This window comes from Passer domesticus, chromosome 17 (assembly GCF_036417665.1).
Source record: "Passer domesticus isolate bPasDom1 chromosome 17, bPasDom1.hap1, whole genome shotgun sequence".
In the NCBI taxonomy this organism is placed as follows: domain Eukaryota; kingdom Metazoa; phylum Chordata; class Aves; order Passeriformes; family Passeridae; genus Passer; species Passer domesticus.
The window spans coordinates 5,164,300-5,191,121 of record NC_087490.1 but is presented as its reverse complement, the minus strand read 5'-3'; the positions used below and the strand labels follow the sequence as shown (position 1 = coordinate 5,191,121).

Here is a 26,822-nt window from a genome sequence, read left to right as displayed (position 1 = left end):
TACTGTAGGGCTCCTACTTCCTGTCTGATGGAGAGAATGTAACTCTCTATATCCTTTTTTGTCTCAAGCCTTTTGATTTTAGTACACATCTGCTCTCTCTGTTCAGTACATCTCCTTCACAATGAAAACTCTGTATGTTCTTTGTACAGAATTATTATTTTTGCCTCCTGTTCCTTTTCTTTGTGTTTGTTTCTATTGCATTTAATTTTGGGTTTTTTGGTGGGTTTTTTCCCCCCTATTGTTTTTTTTTCTTTCCCCTCATCCAGTCTCTGACTTCTCTGAAGTTGTGCTAGTTGTACTACAGTTCGTTGCCTTAAATTCTAGTTTTTCCAATATCATAATCAGAGCAAAATTTGTTTCCGTGCTGTTTGCCTTCTTCTTTTAATTTCATTATTTAGCTGTAATAATTGTGACGTCTCTTTTAAATGCAAAGTTAAGTCAAGGACTGTGTCTCAATGCTGGAAGAAATCAAAGAGGGCTAAGTGATCTCAGGAGAGGCACTTAAGTAGCTGTAGTGTTTGTATAAGTGAGAGAATTAAAAGAACTAATTAAAGTAAGCTGGAGCACTTTATGAACTGCCCACACAGACCTGTTTAATACAGTTCAGTCCAAACTTGAGGCACTTGTATTGATGGTAAAAATTACAGGGAAAAAAATATTTCACTGGTAGAAGTTAGCACAGAGAAAGCTGTTCTAAATGAAGGAATGAAATATTGTGAACCAGTTGATTGGGAAATTCTGCTGGCCAGTGAGTTTTACTGTCTATTCCCCCACCCTGTGCATTATTTACAGGGGCTCACACTGTCAGTGACACCAAATCTCTCTTCTCTTACAGTGGCTGTTCTTTGGAATAAGGGGTGCAGTGTGGCAGGATTTGCTGTTGTGCTGCATTATTCTTGAGGCCACTCTTCTCACAAATCCATGATTGTTCCCATTTGTGACACACACACACACACACACACTGGTAATTTCAACTGCATTTCCATTTCCCTTTATGTAGCATTTATGATCTTTGAAGATTCATTTTGGATGTAAATTACCAGTTCAAGAGTGTAAAAAGAGAAATCTATTTAATGTTCCAATTTTGAATGACGGTTTTGCATGAGTGGAGATGATTTACTTTGAGTTAAAAAATAAACCAGTCAATCCTTTTGCAGTACACTGTCACAACAGAGATCTTGAAGTAAGAGTGTTAGTTTGGTGGGGTTTTGTTTTGCTCAAGTTGCAAACAGCAAACCATTGTTTTGAGGCTGGACTGACTTTGGTTTATTGCATGTTTTCCTGAAAATTCTTTTGATTACATATTTATATTTATGTACATATATATATTTACATCTTCATGTGCTGCAGCTTTGTCATTTGTATAGTATTGCAGAAAAATCAAAGTCTCCTGGGGAACAGATGGACCAATAAAGTCTCCCCCAAACCTCCACACTAATTTTAGAATCTATTTCTGGTACCATGCAATGAACAGCAACAAAGAACTAAAAATAGCAGTGCTTTATTTGAGGCTGTCCTGATGCCTCTCTGCTTTTCTGGCAGTGTGCTTTGTGTCACTGACGTGCTCGTGTGACCTGTCTGCTACTTGGAGGTGGATTTTTTGCAATTTGCTCCCTGTTATGGTCTGAATTGCTCTAATAAAGCTGAGCACACAATTTCCTTGCTGTAAAACTCCAGAGATTAAACAAGGAAGAAGTGACTTCCATCCACCACCTCTGGAGCTGGGGCATGTTCTGTCCTCACTGTGCTGGGTTACAGGAGCTTCGGGACTGCACTTGGTTCACACTTCAAGAGTTTCTGAGATCTTTTGAGAAGGTTCAGCAATAATCTCTAAATGAAGACACTGATTATTTAAAGAAATGATGTAGACTAAAGTCTTTTAAAAATAACAATATTTTCTGTAAATGTGAATAAACAATGAGAATCACACCTGAAGTCAAGTACTTAGGCAGTTGGCAATGCTGCAGTAATGTCACCTGTCTTTACTCTTTGTGGATGCATCCTGCACTGGAATTCCTTTGCTTTGTCTGAAAAAGTAGTGAGCCGACTTTATTGATGTGATTTTACTGTTAAGCTTTTAAACATTATTACTTTTTCTAAAAGTCTCTATAAAAGCCAGTCAAGTGAATTTTTACATACTGCGTTGGTAGCGTGTTAAACCAAATAAATAGTTTAAAGCAGTTTCTAGTAAAAAGCACACTGGAAATGTAAACACGTATTAAGCAAGACAAAGATGTGGTTAGTTACACACACAAACCAACCAGGAGATCACAGAGAAGCAGCCCTATTTATTAAACAGTCAGATGGCACTGCAAAATAATATCGGTGTCATTGTGCCAAAAGCAGCAGATTGCCACCTGGGCTGGGTGAAAGAATCATCTCTGTGCTACTGTTCCAAAATCTGTAAGAGATTTTTATGTTGTAGTTAAAAATCTTGGGTTTAGAGGCAGTTAAGAGCATGTCTGTAATTTAATGTGCAGGTAGCTGCTTGTAGGGTTTGCTGGCACCATTAGGCACCTACTTAATGTTTCTCTTAGCGAGAATTGGGCATTCTTTGTTTCTTCAAGATCCTGCTTGGTGTCTTTTTCTCTCTAACAGCAACCAATTGCTTTTAAAATCTAGCTCTAGATGTAAGTCCTGTGTTCAGTGAGTAAAGGATATTCAATCCAACTCGAGTTCAAGATGAAAGCTTTAATTTTGTCACTCCTGTTTACTTTCCTTTGTAGCTTCTCAAGTAATTCTTGTTAAATGAGTGAGGCTAATCCACCTGTTTCTGAGAGTGGCAATAGAAATACATATTTTTGAAATGTTTCATTATGGATAGAATTATTTAGCTCTGCATTCATGGGGCTGTTTGTGTGCGTGTGCACATAATCCCAAGCACAAATTTTATGCACACAGTTTCTGTCAGCTTGTTGGAGAATATGGTTTGTGGGCAAAACCCCTGAGCTGACACACTGCTCTTCCTGGCTTTCTTGTTTCGAAACAATTCTGGAGCATCTGTCATTGTTTCACACAATTTCCTGTAAAGCTGCCTGTGGCAGTTGCACTCATTCTTTATTACCCAAGGGCTTTGCAAGCTATAAAATAATGTATCTGACTACCTAATAGCCTAATATTCAGCTTTCCCAGGAGAAGGGGGAGTGGAAAGCTGGTTTTACTTTCTTTTTTGCTGACCATGCAAACCTGACCCTCGATGAGGTGCTTTTATCTGTGTTGTCAGTGAAGTCAAAGGATTTCCTGTGATAATGGCTTTTCTAGCTAGGAGATGGCTCCTTCCATGCTCCAAAGAATGGCTCTGATCAAATGAGATTCAAGTTCTGCCTTAATACAAATGGCATATCTGCATGTGATTATCTTTTTAACAGCCCCTTGTTTTTATGCTTTGTTTATTAGTTGAGAGGCCCTTTATACTGAAATAAACTGTAAAAGCAATCCAAAAATGTGATGCCTACGGATGCTGGACTGTGCCTGTAGATCCTTGCTGCATATGCACACACATTACATCATCCCTATAGATAGAAATGTGTTGCTGCTCTTGTTTTCAACTAGATTTTTTGTTAAGGAGAATAGTTTTCAGATATTTTTAGTTGAAAACCAAAATGCTTATACAGAGCCTCTTTTCTGTTTTGTAGTTGAATAAATGAATATTTTTATGTAGATTTTTTCCTATTAAAAAACTGAAATAACAGTAATTAGAAGTAATTTAAATTTCCTAAGCCTAATGGAATCACCTTAAGATCAATATGTGGTGAACACTTCACTCTTAGTTCATTTTGCATGACAACAGTTCCATTGGGGTTACTTATAAAACCTTACTAAGGTATGTTTGAAAAATTGAATTATGCTTCTGTAGATTGGGGCTGGAAAACCCCAACCACAGACCTACTGTACCAGTACACCCTAAAACTTGGTGTTTTCATCTACAAACAAACCCCAAACACAACAGAAGACTTGTCCTAAAATATTAAGAATCGTAGAGCAAAGGAATACTTAACCACAGTTTAGGTTTCTGTCTTTCAAGTGAGTTTCTTGGAAATAGAAGAATGTTGCTGTAGGTTTGAGGGAAGCCTCGTGAGTAATGACAAGTGAAGTGCTCAGGAGCCAGGATTTGGGGGTGAACTCCTCCCAGGGAGCACCAGCAGCACCCAGCAGTGCAGGGAGTTCTGATCTGCTGGAGCTGCAGCCCGAGGGCTCAGCTGCACCATCAGCTCCAGAGGGCTGTGTGTGATGCCTGCTGGTTTGACTGCTCTGCCTCCTTCCCTGCGGTTGGATTCCTTCAAGTTCTTATTTAAAAAACACTTGAGCTGCACATAATTTCAGGCTATCACATTCCAGTGAAGCCATTGTAACCACATGATTGTTTAAAGCTATGTCCTGCCTTCCCTGTCTGGCTGAATTAGGGTACAGTCTTCATTTGTACATTCCAAACCCATGAGCAGCTTCAAAGAGATGATTTTCCCAGCCCAGTCTGCTGCCAGGGATCCTCCAGCATTCTGATCTGAGTGCAGAACTGTGGCTCTGTTTAAAATTGGGCAACTTTTGGCCTGCATCCTCAGGGAGGTGTTAGCTGTGTTTGGGGTAGAATATTGTGTGATGGGAGGGCTTAGCCAGCATCTAAGCTGCCTAATTCACTGCTGGGCTTTCCACTTGCAGAGCCCTTCAGCAATCCTCAGTGGGTATTAACAAAACCCCTCCTGCTGGAGTGACACATTTAGGAACAGGAACTCTGTATTCCTGTCCTTCTGTCTTGTGCTAAATGCTTATATTCACATGGTTTTGGGATTAATGTATCTGCTACCAGCCGTGCACCTCTGCAAACTTGACACTTCCCACCATGACATGGGGTTCCAAAGTACACAGTGTGTATGGAAAACTTTGGCTGGGCTTCCTCACAGGATGAAGGGAGTTTGCTTCCTCCCTACTCCCCTGATGACCTTTAGATTTTGTCCCGGTGATGATTTGAGATTGCTGAGAAATGGCTGTGTATGTAGCTCTGTATGTATATTTATAAATGCCGTGGTCTCCTCACAGTTGTATTTCTTTTTCCTAATTGATTCCATGGGATCACTTTGCTGGCAGAGTGCACACAATAGAGCTTGCATTTCAAGGAGCACTTCAAATATTTAGTTGTATTTTTAGAAGCTTAATATTATGTGTCAATTTTATGGCCAGGTAACATAGTTTTAAGTCAATATTTAGATTTTTCTTGTCTGCTACTTGCTCTGACCTAGTCTTCTTAACAGATAGTAGCATCTGAAGAATCTTAACAGATTTTATTAAAATTTTGTCTTTCAGCAGAAGCATTAGGAAAACATTCCCTAATGGTTGAAAAATGTGAGCTGAGCTGTTCCACCCAGGCTATTTTAATATTGGTAGAGTGTTTGTTGTTGAAAGTAAGAAAGGAACTACCTAGTCTGATTCTTTTCCAAAGAAATAAATTATCCCAGTGCAGAGGTCTTATTTAATATCTGCCTCTCCACAGTCAGGTGTACTGAAGTGTTGTGTGGAGCAGTGACACAGGGCTGGCCTCCAGGCAGTCACAGAAACCTCCCCTGAGGAAAACACAGGCACGGTTCTCTTGCAGAGCAGGGAGCAGACACTTCCTCCAGGAGTGGGGTGGGCTTTGCACCCACCCAGGTGCCTGCAGTCAGGAATGGTGCATCCTGCAGGACACCTTGGGCTGCAGGAATTAGTGAAGTTTATACTCTTTCATCAAGTGCTGTCAGTGAAGCAGCCAAGCCTAGAAAGTGGTTGAATTCAACTTTTTTTTTTAATGTATATCTGGTTTTACTCAAACTTTTCCTTTATTCTGCTGAGAATCTTCTTTAAATATTGAGATTTAATGTGGGCTCTAATAAAGGAATTATAGATTTATGAGTTTTACCTTTTTTTACTGCAGGTTTCAGAAAGAAATTGAACAACCTTGCCCTGAAGTACAGGGTGGGAATAGCATCAGGAACAATCCTAATTTTTTGTTCTGGTTATGCTTTAATGTTGTTATACTTTTAACCACTTAATTCCACGTGGGATGACACTTGTTTGTGTGTTACAGGTGGAGAATACAAAGGTCTAAGGCAGGGTTGCTTACACAGGCCAGCAGAATGAAACATAAACCTCTTCATCCTGCCCTCTGGAAGGGAAGGGTCAAATCCTGTTAGTGTTTAATCCAGGGAAGTGCTGCTGCAGAGTGGGAGCTTTTCCTGAGAGTCTAGAACTCACACCCAGATTTCTATCTGCCTCCATGCTGCCAAATTTGGCTGCTTCACTTGCAGTCTGTGCTTCTGGAAAGAGAGAAATCAGAGAGAAATCTGTTTCTTCAAGTGACCTAAATAATTCTGCTGCTTCCTCTGCTCGGCTCTGTGTTACTCCGTTGCCTGCAACATTAATAGGATCAGATAATATCGGAGACTTGCGGGTGTTTTTTCATAATTATCTGTTTAACCTTGTGATTGAGGGTAATGCATCTCCTCCATCTGTTACTAATTCAGCTGAAGTAAAACTAGTTTGTCTGTTTGGAGGCTGTTGGAGCAAACGCTGATGGATAATCGTGAGGAGCCATTAATAATGTCATTAACTGACTTGGTGCCATCTTTAAAGGTAGAAATGGTTATTGATGCAGGCCACCAGTCTGTATTCTAGGTCAAAACATCTCAAAGCTCTGCTGATTCTGATAGATGTTTTGCAATCATTGTGTGAAGAAATTTTGTAGGTGCTGCTTCGACTTCCATATTCTAAACCTCGTCACCACACTTCACACTAATGAGCAGGCTGGGGAAAGAAGCCAAGAAATTAATGGACCATAGAAACTAAATTACCCTTTCAACCCTGAAGGAAGTCTTCCCTTGTGCTCAGCTCATGAACTGATCCCAACACAAGAAAAACAGAACCTGCTAAAGCCATTTGCTGGCAGTGTCTTACCTTGGTATTCAATCTGGGTAGTTTTATACAAAAACATACTGTGTCTTCTCTCTAAATAATTTTCCTAGATTTAGATTTCATTCAGACTTCCACGTGTGACAAAATTTGGCATCTTTCTGGAATGATTTTCCCCCCCTTCCTGCTCCTCTGAATTCCGATGGCTGTTGGAAAATTGAAATCCTTTCCGCTTTATGGAGAGAGGTTTAGAAATGGAAATTTCAGGGCTAGCTTCGATTGCTATTGCACTACTTATCATCAGCCTTTATGTTACAGAAGGAAAAATTGTGAGGAAAAACACAGTTAACTGCAAAGTTCTCATGAGACACTTGTTTTTAGGTACTTTGAGAATCTTGGTATTGTTTGGTTAAGAAAAAAATGAAGCTGTATGGAATCCAGAAAATGTATTTTCTCACTTGGCTGAACTTATCCTTACAGTTCACTTGTTCTCTGTAGGATCAGTGTATGCATTTTTTTTTATTTTAAACCCCTGACAAGGTGTTTAAAACCCTAAGACAGATGTCTTGCTTTCAGCAGCACTTCACCCTTCCCAGCTCAGATGCTGACTGCAGTGACCCAACAAGTAGGAGTACTGAAAAATCTCTCTCTACTTAGGGTTTATGAAGAAATGAAAACCACCAAACCTGTCTGATTTTGGTGTAGCTTAAATTTGCAAAAATACTGTATTCTAACAGTTTAAAGCAGGTCTTTAAAAGCTGTATTAACAGAAGAAGAGAACTCTTGGGTTATAGAGTTTAATTTCCAGTGGAGCTTTTGCCAGCATCGTTGTGTCTGTAGGAAGACAGGTGGGAGCTCTGCTCCTTTCATCAGCAAATGTTCTCAAGGGCTGGCTGTGCTTTGGTAGAATTTTTACACCTAAAAAGCCTCCTGAAGTGTTCCATGCTCATCTCAGCTTAAGCTGGGTCATTGTATTTGTTCTCTTGATGTTTTTGTGGGGCTTTTTTCCCCAAGAAGAAATCAGTGAAATGAGTCAGAAGTGACAAGAAGTCTGGAATGAGAGGAGCTGCTTGTGAATCTCTGAAGTCACTCTGGATATTATTAGGAGTCCCAGAAGGAACAGCTTCCCTGGAAGCTTGGTGCAGGACTGGTTGTGTGATTGAAATGAGAATATCATGTTCCATCACTATGCACTCAGGCTTCCTTGTAGAAGGATCCATGGCACATTTAGCTGACAGTTTCCAGCCATTACAGAACTTATGCCTTACTCCTGCTGGGGTAAAACAACAGGAGATTCCTGCTGGATTTTGGATGCAGATCTCCCTTTGAAGCTGAAGGTGTACAAAAGTAATTTCATAAACACGTCATTCCATTTCCAGCATGGAAATGTGTCTTCCTCTAGCAGATACCTGTTGAAAGTTCCATTTCTGTAAAATACAAAAATGTAGCTTTTTTATATGATGTTAGCAATTTGTGTGTGATTCTGATGCAGACAGAAACAAATTGTCTCATTGCTGGTACTTGCTGCAAATTGCTGGCCAGCTGAATAGAAAATGTTCACAGCTTCTGTCACTTAGGGATTATTGGCCAGTGTGACAAAACCTCTCACTTGATGGGTTTTAATGTTGATAAATTATATCTTTACACTTAATTTTTACATAAGGACTGTGTTCTTTGGTACTCTCAGTGATTTTTTTTTTCCTCTGAAAGCATGTCTTAAAAATGTCTTAGTGTGTGAAAGAGGGAAGATGTAGTTCACAGAATGCATAAGAAATGTAGGTACTTGGATCTTCAGACCACTGGAGTACCAAGAGGGTGTGAAATCCCTCTTGCCTCTGGGTAATATAGCTGGGGGGCTGTGTTGGGCATGAGGGCCTTCCCTTCTTTTTGAAGTTTGAGTGATTCCTGTCAAATTCTGTCGCTGATGATGGAAGCACAATAACATTTCATAACTTCAAGCTGCTGCACTGCTGCTTCTGCTCGTTTGTGCTTGGGACATGGTGTGTGATCTTTTGCTTCCTCCAGATCATCAATGTTTTGCTCCTTGGTTTGTTTTTGCTTCATTTGAGTTCTCTAGGGACTTTATGAAGTTGCTTAATAAAGTCCATTTCACAGAAAAATGTAGATGGAGTTGTGTACCTAAGTCTAAATGGTTGTGTTTGACCAGAAGTTACATTGATGACATGAGAATATAAATCAATTTCCTTTCCCAGCTCCAGTCTTTTAATCATCCAGCCTGCCCTTCAAGGCTCTCATTTATCTCATTAAAGTGCCAATCCTCTGTTTTTGTAGAAATTCTTTGAGTTCATTCATTCATGTACTCAGCCTTTTCTCTTCCAGGGGTAGGAATTTGATTCTGGTGGAGTCCTGCTCCAGTGAAAACTAATGAAGGAACAGATTTTTATGCATTTATTGGGTTGTGCTAATGTTTCAGTCTGCTCTAAGTGCCAAGAACACAGACACCTGAGAGGTGACAGCCTTGCCCTGTCAGCTGGTCAGTGTTGGCAGCCAGTGCTGCAGTGGGAGCAGAGCTGAAGCAAATCCTCTGTGAGGCTGTTCATTGCTTGTCCGTGTTCCTGTCCGCAGTGTGGGCCACGTCCTGGAGAGATTCCTGCACCAAGGCCGTTATCTCTGCCTTGGGGCACTTAGACAGCATGAATGTAACTTTATGGAGGTACCTAAAGAGTGATTTCCTACACCTGCTTTTGGATTTGTTCTTGAAACAGGATGAGAGGGAACAAAAAACATTTTCTTTCATTTGGGCATTTTGCTTCATTGCTTACTGTAGCATCTTAACTTAATGAGAAATTTTAGAGTCTTGTTTTTGTTTTACCTTTTTGACTCCTAATTTGCAGTCATTTTGTTGAATGTAGAATGATGGCAGAACTTTTTTTTTTTTTTTGCTGAAACAGGACATGTTGTTTCTTAGAAAACATTTCGTAAGCCAGTTGTTCAGGTGCTTTCTTTAAACTGATTTGTCTCTAGCTTCTCTCATCCAGGAGCAGTAGTATTTTTCCTCATGTTTCCATTATGTGGATTTATTGCTGTATATAGGAAGTTGCAAAATACTGATAGTTGGAAGTGGCATTTCTCTGCTTTGTGTAGGTATTTGGAAAGTTGTTCATTGCTAAATATTGAATTAGGACATTCAAAACCTTTTGTTTACACTGTTGTTGGGCTTACTGGACTACATTGTTATTTAAAGCAGTTTTAATTTCTGTTATGCCAGTGCTGTTTAAAATACAAACAGGCAATTCCATCAGTGACACAAGAGGTGCTACAGTGGGATTGTTTATTTTGTCTTCTCTGCCAGAAAGGAAGGTGCAGTTCCCAGGGATGTGCTTTCTGCAGTCTGTTCTTTGAGGGAGTAACAAAATAAGATGTAACTGTAGGCACGGTGTGTGGAACAAGGAGAGCTCCCAGCAGGAGAGCAGCAGATCCTTTATAGCTCATGACACATTCCCTGCTCTTGGATGTAAAGCACTCCTGTGATTTTCTTTGCAGCAAACCCTTGACTTAGTCTGAATCTACATTCACAGTACCTATACCTCAAAAAAACCCAAACACGGCAAACCCCCACAAACAAAACTACTGTACTCCACTTTCCAGAGTAAGCATCTTGATGTTTCCCTCTCTAAAAATAAACATATTTTACAAGCTTAGTATTTTCCTTTGTTCTGTGTCTCCTTAACTCGGTAGTCTATTTTACAGGCTGTGTTTTCTGCCTGCCCAGAAAGTGTCAGATCCATTCAGAATTTTTTTTTCTCAGTGGACTGCTAAGAGAATCTTCTCTTGCTGATTAATTCCTTTAAAAATAATTTTAGATAAAATCAGGGCTAAGAAAATACTCTTTTAGGGTGATGCTTGTGCCACTTTTAAGCATTCTTGTCATATTTTGGCCATTTGCTATTAAATCTGTGGATTTTTGGGGGAACAATTTCTTCTTACACATTAGACTTCAATTCTGGAATGAAATGCAAGTGTGGCCTTGGCCTTGCTGCCATTCTCTTGATAAGGACATGTCCCTAGGCCAGTTCTGCCATTGCCAGGACAGTGAGGTCAGGGAAGTTTCTGAAACAGAATAAAGGACCTCGGTGGTACCTTTTTGTGTGATGTAGCCACTGCCATCAGTAACTAATGGTATCTCTGCTTCTCAAGACCTTCTGCAGCACCTGAAACATCTCATTTTACACTGGGAGTTTTGAATAAGTCGCTGAGCATCAACAAAGAAGGCTTTTGTTTCGCTGATGGGTAGATTGGGTGGGCAGCCTGGGTACTGAGGAAAAAGGGGAATAATTTACATGTTTTTTACTTCATTCATCTTCAGTCTTAGCATTTCCAACCAATTCCACACAAAAGACCATGCACTATAAATAACCTTCACTCTGACTTTCCTCTCTGCTCACCTGCATTTGCATGTCCTTGTTTCTGGAATTGTCAGTATATCTCCTGCAGTAGCTGATTGTGCTGAAACCAGGGAGCCTGAGCCAGGCCTGCGTACAGATGCCTGACATCTCTGTGGGAACAGTGCTGAGATTTTGCAGCTTTTTGTGCTCACACTCCCAAAAACCTGCTCGTGTTTCCTGATAGAGATCAGGCTGGTGACCAGTCCCACCGTTTACCAGAATATTTTCAAAAGGAAGCCACCTCCTCTTTCACAGGTCAGGTAAACACAACATTGTGAAGACTCAGCCTGTCTTCAGGTGCCTGGAGTGAAAAAGAGCTATTCAGTGTTACCAAAAATTTCTGTTTTCTGCTTTCAGCTGTCTTCCCTTTGGAGCAGAGGTGGGTGCAGCTCAGGGCTGGTAGATCTCCCTGGAGAGCAGATTGAGGATGGGGTAAGGCTGCATGTGGCACAGAACAGTGGTCCACAGCACAGAGGGGAGGATGTGCCAACACAGAGACAACGTTTGAAGAGCCACCAGAGACTCTTGTTGATGTTAAAAAAGAGGAGAGGAAATGGATATAAAATTCCTTTTCTTGTTGTTCCATTTATTAATTGTAGTGTAGGACAGTTTCTCTGGGCTAGACAGGAAAAATTTGGATCCTGAAGGTGCAGACTACACTGAGGGGTATCACTGTGATTTCAGTCTAACTCATTTCTCTTCTCCCATGCTCACTGCTAAGTCCTCTGTTTTCTCTGTTCCTGGAACCTTCAGGAATAGGATGGTAACAGTCATAGCTGTAGCACACACTGGAGTTTGAATGTCCAGAAATTTTGGCAGCCTGTCAAGTGACCAGGTTGAGGAGGAAGAACCAGAATTGGGAAGAGGTTATTTGCTTTTCTTTCACTCTATAATTTAGTCAGAAATTAACAGTATTTCATTGAAAGCCTGAAGAGAATGTTTGACCTTGAGGAAAATCCTGCCAAATCTCGGTGACCTGTTAGGTATAATGATGTTTTAGGAGTTGTCAGAGCTAAGTTTTGTGAACTTGAACAGTTTGAACACTGGAGTCCACATAAGCATGGCTGCTTTACCTTTTAACATCTGGGTTTATGGAGCTCAGCTTTTCCTTGTGGGTACATTCCCTTCCAGTGCTGAGTCTGCTGAGAAGAGCTGTGGTTGGAAGATCAGGGTAAGCTGTGTGTTTTTTCCCCTGCATGCTGTCTGCATGTGGGTTTGCACTGTGCACTGGTGCTGGGCATTACACACGGCAGAGCAGGGTCATTTCTGCCTGGTAATTAATAAGCTAATCCAGCTTTTAGAGCAATTTCTTTAATTTTATTTCCATGTTTGGGTTGAAGTCATTCTGAACATCAAACAAACCTGTGCCACCAGCACAGGCAGCAGCACAAAACAAGCCTGAAAGTTTGAAGCACTGAGTTGTGTCCGTGGGTGAGAATTGAGCACACAGCAGGGCTGCAGCACATTCCTGCCTCAGGAATTGTTTGGCCTGGCAGAGATCCTGAGTCAGCACTCTGGCAGCACAGGCCAGGGCACAGCCCCTGGGTTTGCAGGGCTGAGCCCAGTCAGGGCTGCACAAAGCTCCCACAGGTCTCAGGAGGGAGAAATCAGGAGCTGCTGGAGGTGGGGCATGGATAGAGATCCTGGTTTCCCTTTCCCTGGGGGTCACTCTGTGTCAGTGGCCCACGGTGGGTGGGTGCTGGCCACAGAGCTCTGTCTGCTTCGCTCACTTGGGTGGAGTTTCAGTTCTGCCAAGACACAGAATTGGTATTTCAGGCATTTCTGTAAAATGCTTTTCACTACAGAAATGTTTTCTGCAGTGGTGGGGTTGTGGTTTTTTTAATTTTCTGACAGAAACTTGTTCTTAATTCAAGAGGAAAATGAGGCAGAAAATAATTTATATTATAAGATTACTGGGTGGAACTGAAAACACATAATCTTACATTTGATATGAGAACAATTATTTTTCCTTCTCATGATTTTTCATAAATCATGTTCTTGGAACATACTTTCTTTAGGTTTCAGATAATTTGTTTATTATTTGTCTATTGTAAATGTTTAAAATGCAACAAGCTTTGGACTTTTGTACAAAAATAATACTTTCATTTCTACTTGAGCTTAATGTGGTTTCAGGAGCTTTTTTTTAGCTTATTTGAAATAATTTTTCTTTTCAAGCTTTTTTTCTTGGTTGAGCACCTTATAGAAGGGGTGAAGTCCCTGGTTCATTTTCAGATTTACTTTATTGTTTAAATAGAAAAATTCTACCTTCATTCTGATACCTTTTAAGGTGTCATTTTGTGAGACAATAAAATGTTCTGTCCAATTCCAATATTAGTGAGATTGTGAATGGTTTTAATAGGAAAGAAACCTCAATATGTTGGGATTTTTTTCCTCCTCTTAGGATTGTGATGCTGGAGGTTACTGGTTTGGTGTCCAGTACCTCTGTTCCCCACCTGAGGAATGATTCCCTTGGTGAAAATCCATCTCTCCCTATCTTTGACACTGAATTATTTCCATGTGCCTTGTAAAAAAAATGAAGAGAGGAGCAGTAGGTAGGTGAGGACTAGAAAGTAACAAAAAATAATTATGTGTGACCTGCAATTGTCATTTGAAGCTCCCCAAATATTCAGGATGTGACTGGGAGCTGGAGTAGTGGAGATCAGAGAGTGAACATGGTTGACTGAATTGTGCATCTTTAATGCTTTGTGTCCCTGCTAGTGCAGTTCTTTCTCCATTGCTAAATGTGATTTGTGTGCCACCTGTTTCAACTGCAGTCACTCTCCAGGGACATCAAATGGGAGGCAGCATGTAGGAGCTAAATTATTTGGAGAGGATTCAGTGATTGACTTAAATGTAAAGGGATTAATTGGTCTCTAAACTAGTCAATTAAACCGTACTCCAAAAGTGGAAAGATCACAAATGCATGGCAATGAATAAATTAATGCATTTTTCATGGTTTTTGAATTTTCTACATGTTGCTTAATTTGTTTTGAATCATAAAATTTATTCCATTAATTGTGATCATGCTGCATAATGGACGCATGTGAAATAATTTTGTGCAGCCATCCTCCTAAAGGACAGCTGGCAGCAGGCTTACAGCAGAATTTCAGTGTGCATCAGGAGGTGTTTACAGCCTTTGCAGGCTCTTTTGCACACCACACAGCAAAGGAGAACAAATTTTCTCCTAGACCATGCTGTAAAACGAGGTTGATATCCCTTAAAACTTTGTTCTGTGTAGCTCATTAAACCTTGTGCTCTTCCATAGAAGTGTGAAGGGCATTTTATGCTTGGTCCTTGGTGCTTGAGCAAGGTGTGCTGTGTGAGGAAATGTGGCGAGATTTAGGCTCTTGACTTTGTTTGTCATTTGGGGGTGAGGGCATTTGGTTTTTTGTTTAATTTTATCAGGGTATAGTTGAGCATTTTTTCCTTCCATTTTGCAGTAGTGCTGTTGTCCTGTCACATTTAAGGGCTCAGCTGTGAGTCCTGGGAATATTAAAGCTCTCCATCAGGATTCACCTCTCTTTGTGTTCTGTAATTGAAAATACCTGAATTGCTATTATAGATTTATAATCATGTAAAGAAATCAGAAGATTTGGTTTGTGGGAAGAAATTAATTTAGAGAGGGATCAAGTCTTGCAGCACTTACAAGTCCTGTTTCCAGTTGCCACTTCTGAAGGTCCCCAGCTCCCACATTCTCAGAGCAGGGCTGCTTCCTCACTGGAGAGCTCCCAGTTCTGGTGATCTCCTGCCCAAAAAACTAAACTTTGCTCACACTGGAGAGTGGGTACAGGGATTTAATGCCTGGAGAGTCTGAATTTCTTTTTAAAGGTTGTGTGAATCTGTGACATAAAACTCACAATAAAATGCTTTACTTCTCCTTTTCCCTTGGGGAGCCCACAGTAAGCAGCACAAATCAAAACGGCATTAATAGTTTTGAGATTTTGAGAACAATATTCTTATTATTATTTCTGTGTTGAACAACCTGGGTAACCACAGTTCCCCCTGTTGATGTACTTGCTTTGTGAATGAAACCAATAAATTTAATTTCATGTGGAATGAACTTAATGAAAACAAGAAAGGGACGTGTGGCCCTTCTTCCTCTTTGGTTTGCTGTCTTTTTTTCCAGGAATCTCTTTTCTGAATGGCCTTAATCTAATATAATGCTACTTTAGATAATAGCTCAGCCTCCATGGGTGAAGGGGAGAAGGGTGCATTAACCTACATTAGCAGGCAGGAAAAACAAGGCAGTGCTGGCCGTGCAGAGCTGAGGAGGAGCCTCGGATGGGCTGGGCTTTATTTCTACAGCTCAGACTGGGCAGGAGCACCCGGGCTGTGCTCTGCCTCTGGCTGTGGTGGCAGAGCCTGTGTGCACGTCTGGAGAGCATCCCTGTGACTGAGACTGCAGGAATTTAAATTGGGAGACAGCAAATGAATTGTGGTGTCTGTTAACTTGTGAATTACTGGGCACTGTTACCATGCCAGTGCTGCTTAACTTACAAAGCAGGGAGAGAAGCCTGGCTGCTTGTGAGAAAATTAGGTCTTTGATTGTAAGAAACATGCATCTTTTCTTTTGTGGCATTTTAGTTTGCATTAATTTGGAGCTTCATTTTTAGGATTTGTGTAGAACTAATTATCTTGAAAGAATTTGGAGAAAATAATTTTGAAGCTTCACACAACCCCTCCCTAATTTAAACATGTGGGGCAAGTAGAACCAAGTGTCAGTGGCTGCTTCACTTTCTTCCCCATGCTGTGAGCAGTCTGAGAATGATGTGATGTTCATGTTTTATTTCCCTTTCTACCTCACACCTGCTAGTCAGTGTTCTTGTAGAGCATTGACAGCTGGTTTTCTTCCCATATTTTTAATTTTTTTAGGTCTCCCTAGCCTGGTCTGCAGAGCACTGGGCAGTTGTTCCAGCTCGGTGTTCCCAGGTGAGGGAATGTTTGTTTCTGATGAACTCAGAGCTGTTATTTGTAAGAACACCACCGTGTGTTACATAAACAAATAACGTGACCTTTCAGACTCTGCCTCCATAATAACAGAGCAGCCCTGTAAACACACAGCAATGCTTATCCATGGCACAGTGTTCATTCTGTTCATTCAGCTTACAGGGGTTTCAGAGCAGTTATTTCTGACAAATGGCTGTTGAGATCAAAGCCATTTCAAGCCAAAACAGACTATCAGATACATTGAATTTCTAGCTTTCAGAGCTAATTGTGATAGAAGTCAAGACAGGATTTAGGTAATTTTTGATAATTTGTTACAGATAAATTTCTGTGGTATTCCATGTTGATGCTCTTTTTAAATGTGCAGTTTTGAATCCAGTAGAGCACAGAGCAAATACTGGTGACAAACTCAGCTGTGGCTTTGAGTGAATCTGTGCTACAAGGACATATTAAAGTAAGGAATTGTCTGAAGCAATTACTAAGGGACCACTAATGACTTGTGGCTTTACTCCTAGAGCAACATTAATTTATTAAAATGAAGCTCCCAACATAAATGTGGTTTGATACTCCCCCATACCTGAGTGTTAAATACTCTTTTTGTTTCTCTGCTGAAGATGATTTCATCACTGACTTCACACACAACTCCTGCAGTTCAGGTGTGAGACTGAAAACTGAGCTGACTTAATTTGGATAAAGTTAACTGCCCACTGATGGCCAGTGTGCAACACAAACCTTACTAGAAAGGACAACATTTTTACCCTTTTATGAGGGATAGAGTGAAGTCTTTTTTTAAAGCTTCAGCTCTGTTTGGGTCTGTGACCCACAGACAAATCATTTTGACTGTGCCAGTCAACCATCCGGCTGGAGCTGTGAGCCAGAGTAACTGATAGCTGTGTTATCTGAGATAAAACTGCCACAGAAAGCTTCAATTTAAGGGAACCCAGCATTTAAACTTTGCAGGGCCGAGCTGTTAAGGAAAGGTCAGTTTATGCCTTAGGCTGAAAAAAAAGGCAATAGTTGGTTGGCGAACCTCCATCAGCGCTCGTCAGGCTCGTGCTGGAGTTTGGGGTTATTAATATTCAAAAGGATTTTTTCAGTCCTGATCTCCAGAGCACAACTGCTCATGACAGTTCTGAGGCCTGGATGGTATTTAAGAAATGCTGAGACTAACAGCACAAAAAGAGGGCTTTTGGGGAGATTCCACATAGAACTAACATGTAACTTATTCATGTGCCATGAATTACTTATGGGGCACATTGAATATATGAGCTTATCTGCCTGCATTCTTGTTTGAAAGGGTATCAGATCTTTCATGGAAATCAGTTTTCCAAAGGACCCATTTCAGACCCTGTGTGGAAACACAGTGCTTCAGACAGAGAGAGAGATGGCAGGAGGGTGATAACAGCAGGGATTTTAGAAGCTTTATATGCAATTTTTCCTGATGTGTTGGTATTTTGAGTATGCTAAAGCAAGAAATACTGCATCCATTCTGACAATCTTCTAAGTTAATTATAATCCATTTTGTAGTTTTCACCAGCTGGTGCTATTGTTTTTAGAATACCTGGTAATGCTGGTACAGATATAAGCAAGTTCCTGATTCCTAAGGACATATATCTTAAAAAGCTCAAAATTTCCAGTGAAAAATAGGTGTTTGTTTTGGCATTAACCTGAAAATAACTTTAATAACCTCCATGTTTCTTTTTTGGTATGCATTTATATAGTATTTTAAAGTCTATATCCTGTAGTACAGTAGAAATATGGTCACAGCAACTTCAGTGTTTTCTAAATAGGGCAGGATCCAGAGTCTCATCACAATGAATTTTAATTCATAATGATTATAATAAACTTGCAGAATCACTTTTTGGTACTGACATCTTAAATAATTCAAAATAGTTGCAGTTCTAAATCAGTACTGCTCTGAAGTGTGGCACAAATGTAACAAATAATGGACTCAGTAATCCTCAGTGCCTCGAGCTACATGGTGTGGTACAGTCCTGACTGCATCCATCACCATCCCTCTGCCAAGGGAGGAATGTTCACTGGGATTTCACTGCAGAAATTTTATTTCAGAGATCCACGAGATCAAATACTGAACACTGCTTCAATACAGTGTAAAAATATGCTTATTTCTATGTGTAGTTTCCAGAGCAAGCATGGGATGGCTGTTGCTGCAGAACCTGTTCCTCCCTGCAGGAGCTGTGGGGTGAAGCTCTGCTTCCCTATGGTGCTAACTCCTCAGCAGGAACACTGTCACTGTGGTGTTTACTCACGGTCAAACCTGTTCTGCTGTTCTGCATCGCCAAAAATCCCAAACCTGGAGCTCTCCCAGCCTGAGACATCAGGATAAGGCAGGGTAGGAAATGGGAGCAGTTTGTCCCATGTTCCCATCGAAGGTTACGGACGCTGGACGTGACCTTGCCTCCAGCACAGACTTGCTGTGGGTCTTGTTCCAAGTGATCCTGCAATGGAATTACTGCTCAGAATGGGCTGGTGGGATGTGCAGCATTTCTCCTGGACTCGTGCAGGTACTGCTTTCTTACCCTGTCACACTGCAGAGTGATGGATGCATTGGAGGAATAACCCCCGTGTCCCCCAGGCTGGCAGCTCACCCTGTGCAAACATTTATACACAGGGTACTGGGGATGGGATCAGGGAGGGAATCCTGCTAGGGAGGTGTGTGTCGGCCTTGGCAAGGGCTTTGCTGGTGACAGCCGAGGCAGTGTTGAGACAATAATTCTGTAACACAGCAAGTGTTTAGATAATGTTATCTAAATGGTCGCTGCATTGTGAAACTGTTATCTTAGTGCTTTACTTCACTACTGGAAAAACATTAAAGGCAAGTCATACATATACAAAGTTTCTGTCTCTGCATCTCATACATTTTTTTTAAAAATCCAACCAAATATGTGAGACAACAAATGGACTTATAGATACCATTATCAAAGATCTGGTAGTTGTGGGAGCTGATGTTCTGTTCCCTGCTCTTCTTTTCATTTCTTTGAGTTGGGGGAGAGAAAGAGATAACAAAATCAAGAGACAAGGAGTCATTGCCAAAGCAATGTGATTTAATCTGCAGCTTGGCCTCCTGCATTTTTATTCTGTGCCACACAAAAAGTAGTGACTTTGGGCAGAGATGTGTAACCAGACATCAGTTTCCCTTGTTCATGAGCCAGCAGTGTGTTCGCCTGAAGAAAAGTTGTTCCAGGTGCTGTGATACAGTGCAGTAATTGCCCAGCTGGTTTCAGCTGGGTGTTCACTGGCCTTGGGACAAGCTCCAGCTGCTGGGCAGTGTCAGCCCTCAGCCCTGCTCTGGTTCCAGCACACAGGGAATTCTGGATGCAGTTGGGCAGGGAGTCCTTGCTTCCCAGGGATTGATGTGTGGAGTTACAGAGCCCCAAGCAGGCTCCAGGCTGGTGTTTCCAAATTTCAGTGTGGATCTGTGTCTGGGGCCACAGCAGAGAGAACCTGGCTGTGGGGGCTCCATGCTGGTGCAGAAATGGGGGCTGGGTGCTCTTGGGAGGCTGTGGTGTCCAGAAAACTCTGGAATTGTCTCATGCCTGGAATGCTTTCCTTCTGTCTTTAGTTGTGGTTTTGAAGGTGTGATTTCCCCTAAGGGCCAGAAAATGGCCTGGCCTTTTTTGTTTGCTGCTCCAGGTGCTCCTCTGCTCTCTCAGCGTGTGTGAGGAAGCTTTCCCTGGTGCCACAGTGGCCTGGCAGGGCCCTGCAGCTCCTGCTGGACCATGGTGTGTCCTGGAGGATCTGGGTGCTCTGGGAGGGCATCCCTGCCCTCGAGTGCCTGACTGGGCACTGCCACATTTAGAGCCACTCTGCACTGGCACTGAGGCTCTGCCTTCTCTCAAACCAAAGCAGGCAGCCTTTCTTCTCCTCCCTCAGTGGGAGCTTGTTCAAGTCCAGGCTTCTCTGGGGATATTTATTTCCAGAATATTTGAGAAGAGGTGATTTACGTACTGGACTGTTAATTTGCTGCGGTGTTGGAGTGTTATTGGTGTAGGGGTGTCCAGGTGCTGCCATCTCCTGCCCAAACCCCACTGTGACCTGCTCCTGTCCTGTTGCTTTAGCAACCTTAAGGGAAAGGATTTTATTTTGCTCTTACTTACTTTTCTGTTTCAAATTTGCCTTTTGGTGCGCTCTTTTTTGTAGTCCTCATCAAACAAGTGATTTGACAGTTTTCCTAATGCCTGTGCCTTGCTGCTGCCTCTTTTCTGACATCAGACTTGATGAAGCTATTTTGGGGTAACTGTGATTTGAAGGCTTTCAGATCCCAGTCTTAACTTTGAGGAGAATTAAAGCCGCTGTACAATTTATTGGTCAGAAAATGCAATTAATCATACACAGTCAGTGGCTTTGTGGACAATTGCTTACAAAGTAAAGGAGAAACAAGAGGTTGTCTGCAGCCTGGAGGGCAGAGTATGGGAGCTCAAGCTCCTCTGGGGAGAAATAAGTATTTAAAAATGCTCAGCCATGAAATTTTTTAAAAATAGGATAGATATGTATAAATATAGGATTCTTAAATTTTCACTGTGTTTTTCTAAGGAACCTTTAGTGTCAGTCCTGGCATCTGGCTCCCAACTGCACTTTCCAGGTGTGTCAGGAGGTTGCAGTGTTTGGGACAAAGGAGGCTTAGACACTGTGCACTGCATGGCAGCAAGAGGTTTTCAGGGAATGGTTTCAAGTCCTTAAAATGAGAAGGATAAAATTCATACCATAAAACTATTGTTTTTAATAAACCTCTAATAAGAAAAAGAATCAGTTGTGTTTAATTAATTTTTTCATTGCATCTTCGTCCCCAAATCCCAAAGGAATTGTTCCTGGCTGTTTGATTTCTACATTTGTAGTACATTTTGAAATCTGTGGGGTGCAGTTTAACTTTATACAAGATATACACTAGTACATACATTCCAAACTCTGATAGGAATTGCAATATCTTGGCTTTTTTTTCATGTACTGTTTGAATGCAGACCAGCACAGGTTCCATTGGGTATTTATCCAAACTTCCCAAAAAAATGGAAACAACACCTGAATCATCAGTTGTTCTCCTTTCTCTGCCAGTGTTGTGGAGTTTATATGTAGTCAGGTTTTCATAATCCTCATCTGATTGTTTATATGTAAGTAAATGTAATGTAATGTTGTTTTCTTTAAGTCATTTATAGTAACTGAGGAATTGGCATTCATGCAGTTTATGGGAAGTCCTAAATATTACACTGCCAAGGTATTCAGCTACATTTTTAGGCATCTCAAAAGTTATTTGAGGTAATTAAGGTCCCAGAGGAAGCACCTGAAAGACAGCTAATGTCAGCTGCAGGTGATTAGGTGCCAAAGTGAAGACTTGATTTTTCTGTGTTACAGAGAAAAAGTAACTGGAATACTTAAAAGGACACAGATCTTTTGTTACAGAAGGTTATGTGACAGTGCTATTTCTTTGTATTTCTGTTAATAGAAGCCTTTTATTTAAGCAGTTGTTTTAATTTTAGCACACAAGTCTCAGTGAATGTAGTGGCAATATTGCTGAAGGTGTGTGCCAAAGTGTTCTGCTGGCTGCAGGCTCAACATTTTTCCCACCTCACCTTTCATGCAGCCAGAATTGAAAATAATATATTTTCTGTATATGTTCCATACATTCCACAGGGGGAGATGACATCCTAACCAAGGCAGCTGTCAGGCACCAGGAAAGCACAGAAACATTTCTGAAAAAGTACCTGTAAAAAAGAGTTCCTGCATAGTGTGAGCAGAGTACTGGCACAGATTTGCACTCTGTTGTGGTTTGACACTGGCTGAAATGCCCGGTACCCACGAAAACTGTTCACTCACTGTCCTCTGCTACAGCTGGGCAGAGGAGGGGGAAAAAATGGGCTCATGAGTTATGGACTGGGAGAAAACGCTTTAAGGGCAAAACAGGCTCAAATTTAAAGGTATAAAGTAAATTTATTATTAACAGAGTCAGAGAAATCAAACTGTGCCCTTTGTTCCTGGTGTAATTTGTTAGTGTGTGCAAAGTGAATGTATAGCACAGCTGTGCAAAATTAGCAATATTTGTATTATTGTGCTTGTCCTGAGCTGGCAGCTCAAGTTGTTCCAACATTTGGAACAAATTTCATGTGCCTTCCTGGTGGTTGCTGATAGTTTTATCATCTGATCAAAAAAGAGTACAGAAATGAGACTGATTAAAAATCTGCAGAGATAGTGGAGTGGCTTCTCAAAAGTCTGTCAACTTCAGTTTTTGAACTGGGTTGAAATAAATGTAAATAAAATAAAAAATCAGTCTGAACATGGTGTTGAATGTTTTTAGGAACCCTGGTCTGATCTGCATTTTGTGTTCAGTTTTTTTGTTGGTGCAAAGTCAAGTGGATCTTCTAGGAAAACTGGATATTGGTAATTTTGGAAGACTGGTGAGGACCTGAGCAATTTGTGTGCTTTGGGACTTTATGTGATGTGAGCAGGTTGAATGTGCAGTGGAGCTCCGTGGTGGATCCGGTGAAGCCTTGTGCTGAGGCTGCGTGAAGGGCTGGCTGCTTGGAGCTGGGTGAGGTTTCTCCACTTGGATTTTATTCCAAGATCTGGCTCACATTTGTAGCCAGAGTGATTTCTTCGGGCTGGTATTTCAGGAATGGTGTGAGCTGTGCTGCATGCAGGAATGTCAGGGGGCTGGAGCACATGCCGGAGTGGGACAGCCGCCGTGTGTGCTCAAATCAAATTCTTATTTGTTACTAAAGGCAACTTTCACCTGGGGGCTGCAGGAAGTTCTCAGACCTTGATCTTGATTATTTTTGGTCTTGAAAGCTGAGCTTATGGCAGTGACTGGCACCAGAGGGAGCTTCACTTGTGTGTCTGTGCCTCTCCTCTGGCAGAGCTGGGGGGGAGTCAGGGAGGGCAGCAGGACACGGGGTCTGGCAGGAGGAACCTGCTGGGCACAGGGGCTTCTGCCAGCAGCTCTGGTCTGAGGGAAAGCACTGCTGGACTGAGTGAGCTTTGTTGTACTCTTCCTAGAGCTGGGCATGGTTTAATTCATGGTTTAATTTGGGCCCAGTCCTAGAAATGATCCATCTTTCACTGATGAAGTCCTTATTGCTGGGCGTGAGCAGTAACATTCATTACTGTTAATCCTTAATCTGGTGTTCAGGGAAGAGAAATGGGCTGATACTGTATTTGTACACCTCTTCCCCCCATAAGTAGTTGTCTGCACTCTTAGTCTGAAGCTATCTAATTCTGTCATCTCAATTACTAATTCTGCTTTTAGGTGGTTCTCAGTTGAAAGTTAGTGGCATGCAAAAACCAAATGAATCTTTTCACTTTCAAGCTCTGATTTCACGTATTCCTTATCCTCACAGTCTTTATGGGTATTTGTGAGTATTGCATAAGATTCCATATGATTTGCCAGAGCACTTTGCAAGACACTGGAGAGAGTCCCAATTTTTTCCTTTCAGTTCAGTAGCAGCCAAGCAAGACCCACAGTTAAATCCTGTAGGAAGCTTGCAGAATCCACAGTGTTTCTGTGTGTATCCTAAAGACAGGAGTTGAAAAAACCAGAGAGCAGGAGCTTTGCCCTCTGCTTTGGAAATGCTGACCTGCTGCACCTGAACTCTCTGCAGACATTATCCCTACTTGATCTTACACCAGATTTCTCGTGGGGTTTTTATTTATTAAAGCCTTCTTTATATTAAAGGCGTTCATGCTGTGTAAGGAAGCTAATGGGCTTTGAGTAAATGATTGGACTTTGCAGTAATTTTGTATTTCTTGTATGTGCAGAAATCCACTGTTCAGGGGGTTTTATTGCATTAATTGACTTACTTCTCTTCTGGGGCAGGATAGAAATACCTGGAGTCTGATCCATTTTGTCCCATGTCCTGTTCCCTTCCTTCCCCCCCCATGTAACTTAAGGATTCATTTACCACTTCACTGAAGATAGTGAAATTTCTTTCCTTTGTGAAAATTGAAACATAATGAAACCTTTTATTTAGTGGAATTATTGTTACAAAGTACTTCAGAATCGTGGATGGCAGCACCAGGGAAGTGTGGCTGCTGCTGATCATTTCAGTAACCTTTTCTCCAGATTTTTCTTAGCTGAACTTTGTCTTGTGGTCTCTTTTGTGGTAGGATTTGAGGCTCACAGAAGAGTAACTTGGGCTACAGGATGAGAAGTTCCTCTGCCCAATGTGTGGAATCATTCAGAGATTTAGTGAGATCGGAGCAGCTCCCAGTTCTAACCCATCAGTGCCTTGTTTAAAACCACCTGGCAGCAGTAGCAGAGCAGTTGGTTGACTTAAAGCTGAGGTGAAATGGTTGTAATTGCCTCTGGTTTTTCTTCTTGGTGCAGGCAGTGAGAGCTGTGTGTAAAACACGGGTCCCGTTAGGGCTGGCCCTGTGCCAAAGCCAACACCCATAAAACTGTGCACAGCTCTTGAATTGGACAGAAAAATCTCTGCACACTTACTGCAGCTCTGTACATTTTTAGTTGATTAAAATGAGAATTAAAAACATGAAATACGCTTTGTTTTCTTTTTTTCTTGTGGCTTTGTAGCAAGGAATATTTAAGCAAATACTTTGCTGTGGTGTGAGTCACTCTATGGGTAAAACGAAGTGAAAACATTTTCAATAGTGTTCATTTCAAGTTAAATTGGGTCAGCAGTGGCAAATGCATTGTTCACCTTAGGTTGTTGACAGCTTTCTGTAATGTTCACGTGCTTTTGTATTTTTTAATTAAGATTCTCATTAGATGTTATGCAAACATATTTCCTTTGTTGTTCCTTTTCAGCTGGACCTCATTGCTGGGGGTGAACTTTGAAGAATTTCTAAAGACTCAATTTTATTTCTTGAATTCTGGTTAAAGTCCCATTTATTTGTAATGAAACAAGTAGGAAAACACATCGATGAGACAGCTGCCAACATTGTCAGTAATTTGTGTGGTGACAGATCCCTCTGTTTGTATGATTACCGTCCAGGCAGAGAGCCTCAAACAGGACAGGAGGGTGTGTGCTTGACCTCCGAGCCCTGAATTTCCCTCCCGGAGCCCAGTAACCCCATAAATGTTTCCTTTTGTCTCCTCTCTCCTGCAGCGAGCACTTGTCGTGTGCCTTCACGTTCTTCCTGCACGGGGAGAGCAACGTGTGCACGAGCGTGGAGATCGCGCAGCACCAGCCCATCTACCTGATCACCGAGGAGCACATCCACATGGCCCAGTCCTCCCCCTCGCCCTTCCAAGGTACCCCGCCTCGGCCCTGGGCATGCTGCTCCAGAACTTGCTGTCTGTTCACATTGGTGGCAACCTTACATGCCAAACAAATCAATCATTTCGGTGTAAAAAGACTTAGTGTTTAAGGAAGTCAGTGCACACGTGTGGTTTTCTGACGTGGTCTCTCTGTGAATCCTATGTGGATGCAAATACTGAGCTTATTTGGTTCAGGACTGCTTTTCATTCATACATTGGCAATTATTTACTGCTTTATTTTAAAAAACAAGGGGTGGGTGGGTGTGAAAATGTAGCAGAAATAATGAAAAACTTTAAGTATCTGTGACTATTTCTTTGCCAGTGTAAGAAATTAAAATTTTACAGAATTAAGTTGATGGCTTAGTAAATTCATAATGCAGTTTTCATGTGATGCTCTAAAAAAAAAGATAAAAACATTAAGAATTTTGAGTCATTGCATTATGCTGTCTTTACTACAATCTGAAATTATAATTTCAAAGCAATTAAAGCAAGGAATTTTACTAAAGTTCAACACAGAGTAAAAAAAAACCACCCAGAGACACATGAAATGATCATTTATAGAGATGTTAATTTATAGAAGCTTTATTGAAAACATTTTGTGTCTACGTGTAAAGCTTTGACAGAGGCTCAGGCACTTCAGTCATACGTTTTATTTCAGTGAGCTGAATTCATGACTCAAATCAAATACAACTAAAAGCAAAATTGAGTCATAATGGAAATACCTGTTGTTAAGCAAGTAATTTTCCTTATTTGTTATGACTCTTCTTTATGTATTATCTATCCCTTTTAATGCTGAGAAGTCTCAAATGTCCCTGTCCTCTCTTCTTTCCATGAGTGCTCATCCCTGAATGCTGTTTCACTACACTGGGGTTGCTGGAATTTCATTTGCTGTGGAAATTCTGAACCCAGACTGCCACGGGCTCCTGTGTTAGCTCAGTGCTCTGTAGGTTTGGATTCACACCTGCACTGGGTTTTGCAGTGGCTTTCCCTGGACCCCTCAGCCCTCAGGCAGTGGAAGAGCAGCAGAGGCAGAGCTGGAGCAGCCCTGCTGTGGGGCTGTTGCTTGTTCTCCTGCAGTGCTGCTGAGTCCTTCAGGGCTGCTCTTTGTTCTGTTGCAGTGCTGGTGAGTCCTTATGGCTTGAACGGGACCCTGACGGGCCAGTCCTACAAGATGTCAGACCCTGCCACTCGGAAGCTGATGGAGGAGTGGCAGTACTTCTACCCCATGGTGCTGAAGAAAAAGGAAGGCATGAAAGAGGAGGAAGAGCTGGGATATGACAACGATTTCCCTGTGGCAGTTGAAGTCATTGTTGGTAGGTTTCAATATTCTGCCTGAAGGATTATTTTCCTCCCCATGATTTGGAAAAAAAAGT

At 41.5% G+C, this 26,822-nt stretch overlaps 1 protein-coding gene across 2 annotated transcripts in view; it reads left to right on the top strand.

Annotated features, from left to right (window-relative positions):
* The window catches only part of MED13L (mediator complex subunit 13L), a 169,146-nt gene that overhangs the window by 96,723 nt on the left and 45,601 nt on the right, over nucleotides 1-26,822 (top strand). For both annotated transcript variants that reach the window (XM_064393121.1, XM_064393120.1), the window contains 2 exons: nucleotides 25,298-25,443; nucleotides 26,568-26,762. In XM_064393121.1, the coding sequence (XP_064249191.1) occupies nucleotides 25,298-25,443; nucleotides 26,568-26,762 (341 nt within the window). The remainder of the gene's footprint in view (nucleotides 1-25,297; nucleotides 25,444-26,567; nucleotides 26,763-26,822) is intronic.